Below are 7,969 nucleotides of genomic sequence, written 5' to 3'. Positions count from 1 at the left end.
AGCTCCTACTTCAGTTGGTAGATTTTCCTATTATGTAAGCTTTATTGATGACTATAGTAAATTTTCTTGGATTTATCTATTGAAGAAACGATCTGATGTATTCCAAGTTTTTCTCAATTTCCAAAATCTTGTTGAACGCAAACTGAACTCTAAAATCATTGCTATGCAAATTGACTGGGGTGGTGAGTATGAAAAATTAAATTCTTTCTTTCAAAAGCTCGGCATATCCCATCATGTCTCTTATCCTCATGCTGACCAACAAAACGGATCCGCTGAAAGAAAGCACCGTCACATAGTTGATATGGGGCTAGCATTGCTAGCAAATGCTTCCATGCCACTTAAATTTTGGGATGAAGCATTCTTAACTGCCACATATCTCATCAACTTGCTTCCAAGTAAAGTCATCAAATTTGAAACACCCATTACACGACTTCTTGGTGTCACACCCAACTACACATCTCTTCGTATCTTTGGTTGTGCCTGTTGGCCCAATCTTAGGCCCTACAACACACGCAAACTTGCTTTCCGCTCAAAACGGTGTGTCTTTTTAGGCTATAGCCCCATGCATAAAGGGGTCAAGTGCCTTGATGTTACTACTGGACGGGTCTATATATCCAGAGATGTTGTCTTTGATGAGTCTGTATTTCCCTTTGCCCCCCTTCATCCTAATGCCGCTGCACTTCTCCGCAAGGAAATTCTCCTTCTTCCTTCACATCTTCGGTCTTTTGATCATGGGGGCGACAATTGTACTCACCAATGTGATGATATTCCTGTTGGTACTGGTTCCTCTCTTATGCCTGTGCAGGTCCCTGGAGAAAACGGTGCTCAAAATGACCAAAATTTTGAAAATATGGCTGATTTTGACCCTATATTTCACGTTGTGGAAGAAGACGAAGCTAGCACAGATGACGAAGGAGATCCGGCGGTGCCTGACACCCCTGCACGCGCGCAGGCCTCGGATCATGCGAGCGAATCCGCCTCGGATCACGCTCCTGACGGCCTCAGCTTTGGATCCAGGGAGGGCCACTCCCACATCGTCACGTCAGCTCCAGGCGGGACCAGGTGCGGGACCGAATCCCCCTCGCATCGCACGCCAGCACCAGGCGGGTCCAGCGGCGGGGTCAGATCCCCCTCGCACCGCGCGCGCGGCCAGGCACGGTCGGGGGGTGGATTTTCTGCATCGGATCGATCAGGTGACGCCCGTGTGCCTATGGGAGAAGCAGCCACACCAGCAGACACAGGATCTCCTGCGCACATGAGGACAAATCAGCCTACTGCATTAGCAGATTCTCCTAGATCTTCTGTGGCGAGTATACCAGTGGTTCAGCCAGAGGTTTCTTCACGTGTTATGACACGGCTACAGAAAGGTATACGAAATCCTAAAATTAGGAAAGATGGAACTATACCATATGGAATGTTGTGTATTTCAGGAGAACCAACATCGTTGAACAGTGCACTTAATGATCCCAAATGGAAGAAGGCAATGGATGAGGAGCATTCTGCACTCATGAGGAATAAAACTTGGCATCTTGTACCAAATCAGAGAGGTAAAAATATCATTGATTGCAAATGGGTGTATAGAATTAAAAAGAAAGCAGATGGCTCTATTGACAGATATAAGGCACGTCTAGTTGCAAAGGGCTTTAAGCAACATTCTGGCATTGACTATGAGGACATCTTTAGTCCCGTTGTGAAAGCTGCAACAATCAGACTTGTGTTAGCCATTGCTGTATCCAGAGGATGGAGTCTAAGGCAGCTAGATGTACAGAACGCGTTTCTGCATGGTGTTCTGGAAGAGGAAGTGTTTATGAGACAACCACCTGGGTATGAGAGTAAGAAATTCCCCCATTATGTCTGCAAGCTTGATAAAGCACTCTATGGTTTAAAGCAAGCACCCAGAGCATGGTATTCCAGATTGAGTTCACAGTTGAAATATCTTGGCTTCATTGCTTCCAAGGCTGACACATCCTTGTTTATTTATAACAAGGCAGGAGTAGTCATAAAAATTGTAAGCCAATGCCTACACCTTTATCCTCCTCAGAAAATCTCTCAGCATATGAAGGTGAGCCACTTCAAGAGGAGGAGAGTACAAGGTATAGAAGTACTGTGGGAGCACTACAATATCTAACTCTCACACGTCCAGATATCTCGTTTGCTGTCAACAAGGTTTGTCAATATCTTCATGCACCCACTTCTGCACATTGGTCAGCTGTTAAGAGGATTGTAAGATATGTGAAACATACTATGGGAATAGGACTTCATTTCAAACGGTCTAATTCCTCTCTTGTGAGTGCATTCTCTGATGCTGACTGGGCAGGATGTAGTGATGACAGAAGATCAACTGGAGGTTTTGCAGTGTTCTTTGGATCTAATCTTATCTCCTGGAGTGCTAGAAAGCAAGCTACTGTATCACGGTCAAGTACAGAAGCTGAATATAAGTCTTTGGCAAATGCAACTGCTGAAATTATTTGGGTTGAATCACTTCTTGAGTTGGGGATAAAGAAGAATCGTATCTCTTGTTTATGGTGTGATAATTTGGGAGCAACATATCTGTCTGCAAATCCAGTATTCCATGCCAGGACAAAGCACATAGAAATTGATTTTTACTTTGTGCGAGAAAGAGTTGCAGCAAAGAAACTTGAGATTCGGTTTATTCCTTCCAAAGATCAAGTGGCCGATGGCTTTACAAAAGCCTTACCAGCAAGACCATTTGCAGAATTCAAGAGCAATCTTAACTTAGGTTAGTTGAGATTAAGGGAGGGTGTTAGAATATACGTATTGTAATCTCAATCTCCTTCCCTCTCTCGTATCCTACTCAAACTCCTCATGTGTAATCTTGTATGCCAAGCCAAGGGCTTCGGCCAACATCAATATAAACGTGGGCTCGGCTCCCTCGATGGAGCAGGGAACGCATATTATCTTTCAGTGGGGGTAGCGCCTGTCATATGTGCAGTTTTGACATAAAGACAAAATGAGTTTATACATCCGTATGGGAACGCCGTCTCGGCCCTCCTCCATAACGAGTAGAACGAGAGTGGACACAGGGATGTGGTGCAGCCTTGATCGTCAGAGTCACGGGTGTTTGTCCGTATATTTTTTTGGTGGCACAAGAAAACAAACCTACGCTGAGCCTAGTACGAACAGGAACCCTTCGACGCCAGTTCCCGTAAGTAACATCTACTAGTATCTGCGACAGTAATGGATCCAGATAAACAATTCTAGCTGTTGGGCATCTCGAGGTACAGCATCGGAAACCAACAGCCGGGATAACGCGGCCCGGGTGCCGTAAGACTAGTCACAATCGTATTACTAATCTAAGTTACTACCTTTATAGTATAGAGTAACATATGTATGATATCATGCAACACTTTATTTATTATTTTATAGACTCATCTTGTCTTGGTATATGTGGTGTTACAGTAACTAACTATGTTACCACATGCCTCTTTTTTCTTATTAATTACTCACAACATCATCAATTTTTGTCTAGAGATGTGTGATGTTACCATCTATGTTACTCTAACTATGAGTAGCCTAAGCTTAAGAAATCAACATTATTTGTCCCAGGGCCGCCTGTACACACCCTCAATTGCACATGTGCCATCCATGTTCTTTGCGGTTTGGTGCATGCCTACTTCAACCGAGTCATGGTTCTACCTTCTACTCTAGCAAATTTAGCAAGACAATCCCTACTGTTATTCTGAGAGCGCCTAACATGAATAATATACAAGCTTCACGGAGAGAACGAAGATGCTTAATCTCCTTGACTAGAGACGAGTTCATCTGGACAACAACCAAAGTGTCCATCTCAATTTCAATGGGAGTATCACACCTTTGAAGAGCCAACGACAGCCCTTCCATAGCTACACATGATTCTGCCTCTAGAGCATCTCAACATGAGAAAAGTTGTCTGAATGAAGAAAAGATAATAGCACCTTTAAATTCTCCAAGGACCATGCATGCACCAAGGGTACTGATGGTTCTTCGTACCGTTAATTTTTTTCTTTAATGCCCAAGATTTCCTCCTCAATCAAGATCCTGGTGAAATAAGACAAACAAACATGCGCGAATGCGGTAAAATCTCCAAAAATTCTACAACTACGGCACAAAACTAACAAAAATAAAAAAGATGCAATTTTGAACTCATCAATTTCCCATCCCCAACGTAATCGCCGAGGAGACCGTCATCAACCAGGGGTTGGCGACGGAGAGGGAGCGCTTTGTCTAGCGCGAGTTCAAGGAGGCAGACGCAGATTTCGTAGCAAAGAGGGGGGCACACCGCCTAGTGCAAACTTGATGCGGAAAATCGTGAAATTCACGAAGATGGATCATGCCATCTTGGGCCTCCCCCTATTGGTCAAGCAGTACCTAACCTCAACGACAACGTGTGCCCAGAATGGGATGAAGGTGATATCGCCCAATTTCGTCGTGCCAGGGACGTGTCTACCATGCCGCGGCAGCCCCCCACTTGTCCCCCTTCCGCGTGAACCATACCGGACCGTCACGAGTTGCGCCTAGTCATCGAGCCGACTCGTCACATGTGCATGTTCCGCGTGCATAACACTCACTATCAACTCACTCTCAAAATGCAGGCTATGGTCGCTAAAAGAGATAACTTTGAACATCTATAATATGCAGATGTCGCTAATTGACCCCCCCCCCACTAAGAAAGAACTTTATAATGCAATATTATCTCAATTTAAATGTTAAATCACTCCAAGTGAATATATGACAATTGAGTTGACATGACGAAAAAAATAAAAGTAAGAAAAAAAATATGAAGGCTTTATTATAACGACTTTGAGTTTGTGTGTCACCTCGACAACCTTTAGATAAAATATTTTAAATCATGCTTCATACTCTATGGAGACCACGAATGTGGCGAGTCTTCTAGAATTGCTCTATGTTAGACGAAAGAGGAGCGGATAATTGAATCCTATGATTTTTCTAAGTAGAGATAGAAACATGCATAATTAGGGCCATTTCTTCTGCTGGCTTCTATACCTAGCTTATTCTAGAAGCTCAATCAAAATTATAGTAGTAGAAACCTACTAATTAAAACATGACTAGCAAGCTTTTAAAAATATATTTTGGGTTGGGCTGGCAGCTTATTCTAGAAGCTCAAAAAAATCAGCAAAAGAACTGGCCCTAGGTAAGTGCATCCGCTGGATCAATAAATGTAGTCGATGCCATGTTTCCTGCACTTCTGACAAACTGGTCAAGACGTACCGGCATAATTAGTGAGTGCATCCGCTGAAGATAAATAATTTGGACTTTGAAATGACGATGTTTCATCAGTTCCAAACAAAATAAAAAATCGCAGAGAAGTTGGACACGGACTGCGCAAAACCCAGAGCCCAGTGCCATCCCGGGCCGGCCCATCCCCAGATCGACCTCGGCCTTCTCCGACCCGTCTTCTTCTTCTTCTTCGTCCACAAGAAAAGACGGAAAAAGGAAAGTTCCTTCTCTTATTTACCACTCCATCCGAGAAAACAGAGGAGAAAAATCCTCCGCCGCTAAACCCTAGCTAGCTCGAACCCCGGCGAGGCCAGAGAGAGGGCGGGATCCGCGGAGATGCCTTCGGCTTCGTCGGCGGTGGGGAGGCTGCAGGCGGCGGCGCAGGACGCCGCCAACTCCTCCTCCTCCTCGCGCTCCGCCTTCTCCGACCAGCTCCTCGTGCCCAGGGAGGCAGGGTATGTCCGAGCTCCCCCTCCCCCTCCCCGCCCCCTCCTCTGATTCGAGATTCGATCGATGCGCCCTGTTTTAGCTCGCTCGCCCGGTAGATTGCTTCGATTTGGGGGCGGATTTCGCGGTATGCTGCCTGTAGTTTGGGGGTATGAAGCGTATTGTACTGTACACTGTGGTAGTAGTAGCTGACGCACATGTATGAAATCCCTTGCAACACCTGCACCGCATGTTTTCTCTATGCTTATCATCAGAGCCGAAAGCTTGACTAAACGAGTTAAAGTGATTTGATCTGTAACTGTAATATATATTTGGCAGGGGAAAGCTTCAGTTATGTGTATGTATGGCAGGACAACCCAATTGTTCGGTTTCTGTTTACTTTTATGCCAGTATTTTGGGTGTCTATGACATCTCTTGTTCCATATGGCGTTCTGTTTCTTAACCGATGCCAAACCTTAAACCTGAGAACAAGAAGTAGGCTGGGCAATGTACTCTGTATGTTGTACATGTATTTGTGGAACTTCCAAGGGCGCGCTTGGAATCGATGTATTTAGATACGGAGGTGTTTCACTTACACCCGTATCTTACCGTCCGCAGAGCAATTTACGTCTGGAATGAAACGACAGGCGGAGACGTGTGTATTATTTACAACTGTATCTAAAAGAAAAACGGGGATCCAAACAGGGCCTAAACAGCAGATATTTGGTTGCCAGTGTACATACTTAGCCACGTTGATTTAGGAGATCGCAACTCTGCCTCACTATGCAGTTGCTGAATTTTCCATATCCCACTTCTGCAACTGTACCCTCTGACTTCCCCTGTGCCTCCTCTTCTGCCTTACCCTCCCATGCTCATCCTCCTGCTTTGTGCCGTGCTGCCACTGTGGTGCTGCACCAACTGACGTTGCCACCCTTGAGCAGTGGCTGCAGGGGATTGAAGAAACCTGACCCAGTTGATTTTTTTATCCTAATTGAAATTTTGATATATATGGCTCCAGTTTATTTATTTTTGGTCATTAGTTGATTGAAAGCTGCTTGATACTTGTAGGGGAAAGTTTGGTTTCTGTTTCATTTATTTATACAAGTTCTAGGCGAAAGATTTGTCCCCCCCTTAGTTGAAATTGGAAGTTTGCACTAGTCCGAAGTTCTATCAGAACCTCCAAGTTTAAAGACTGGAAAAATCAATTGCAGGTTCAAACATCCAGTAGATAGCATGCTTTGAAATTTTTTGACATGCAATTGAATGCTGGGGATGGAACAAAGACAATGTAGAGGGTTGGGGTGTGCATCTGCCAACCAAAGCTGCAGTCATCTACCAAATAGACTCTGTGCCTATATAGTGAAATCTGTATGGCACATGCATGGCATCTACTTCCTCCGTTCCGAAATATATGTCTTTTTAGACATTTCAAATGGACTGCAACATACGGATGTATGTAGACATATTTTAGAGTGTAGATTAACTCATTTTGCTCCGTATGTAGTCACCTATTGGAATCTCTAGAAAGACTTATATTTTGGAACGGAGGGAGTACTCTCTAGTCTTCGTTTCTAGATTTAGGCTGCAGCCGTAGCATTTTTAGTGATGTAAACGTTGACAAGTTGTACTGTAAATCTGTAATCCCTGACTCAAGTTATGCTCCTTGCAAGTTTGCAACTGACGTATGATCCTTTGGTATTGCAGACGGATGGTGTCTCTGTCGGCTTGCGCGAAGTTCGGCGCTGTCAGCTTTGTGGTTGGTGTCGTGGTTGGCTTCACCCTGAATAAAAGGCTGCGCCGGTGGGCTGCCAAGCTGCTCAAGAGAATTAAGGACGATAACTAGCAAAGCTAGTGCATTTAATCTTGAAAGAAATTTTGTTGGCAAGTGTGGTCTAGTTACATCTGTAGTAACTCCAAGTTGAACCTCATTGACTGCTTGGATCAACTGTGATGGATACAACATAGTCTTTTGTAAACTGTATCACAAAATTCTCTTTTGGGGAGATCTTTATTACTGGTGCAGATTCTGCAGTACATCTCTCGTTGACCGTAAACGTATGGTGCCGTTGTGTTGAAGACTGGCTTTCATTGCTGGTTGCTGAAAATGATGAGCTAATGTTGTTTGGTTAAATAATATCCTGACAATTGAATTAATAATGTAAGTAGCTACTGTTGTTTGGGTATCCAATTCATTCCAACTGAGGGCTTTGCTGTTGCTTGGCTTTCCAGTATATATATGCTGCTGCTTGCTCAGGCAAGGCATCAGGTTCAATCATCAAGAAAGAAAAAGTGAGCCACCTTGAGT

At 44.2% G+C, this 7,969-nt stretch overlaps 1 protein-coding gene across 1 annotated transcript; it reads left to right on the top strand.

Annotated features, from left to right (window-relative positions):
* The first annotated feature begins 5,442 nt into the window (after positions 1 to 5,442).
* Positions 5,443 to 7,698, top strand: LOC125530769. Its single transcript, XM_048695168.1, has 2 exons — positions 5,443 to 5,693; positions 7,369 to 7,698. Exons 1-2 carry the CDS (start codon positions 5,575 to 5,577, stop codon positions 7,505 to 7,507), a joined length of 258 nt encoding a protein of 85 aa, XP_048551125.1. The 5' UTR covers positions 5,443 to 5,574; the 3' UTR covers positions 7,508 to 7,698.
* Positions 7,699 to 7,969: the final 271 nt, after the last annotated feature.

Source organism: Triticum urartu, unplaced genomic scaffold (genome assembly GCF_003073215.2).
Source record: "Triticum urartu cultivar G1812 unplaced genomic scaffold, Tu2.1 TuUngrouped_contig_6547, whole genome shotgun sequence".
Lineage (NCBI taxonomy): Eukaryota > Viridiplantae > Streptophyta > Magnoliopsida > Poales > Poaceae > Triticum > Triticum urartu.
Note: the sequence above shows the minus strand (reverse complement) of the source record. Positions and strands in the feature narration are given on the sequence as shown.

What these genes read in the sequence shown, in the direction of transcription:
- LOC125530769 (XM_048695168.1), top strand. Translation starts at nt 5,575, where the DNA reads ATGCCTTCGGCTTCGTCGGCGGTGGGGAGGCTGCAGGCGGCGGCGCAG. An exon ending in CTCGTGCCCAGGGAGGCAGG is followed by an intron (nt 5,694 to 7,368) that starts GTATGTCCGAGC and finishes TTGGTATTGCAG; the next exon opens with ACGGATGGTGTCTCTGTCGG.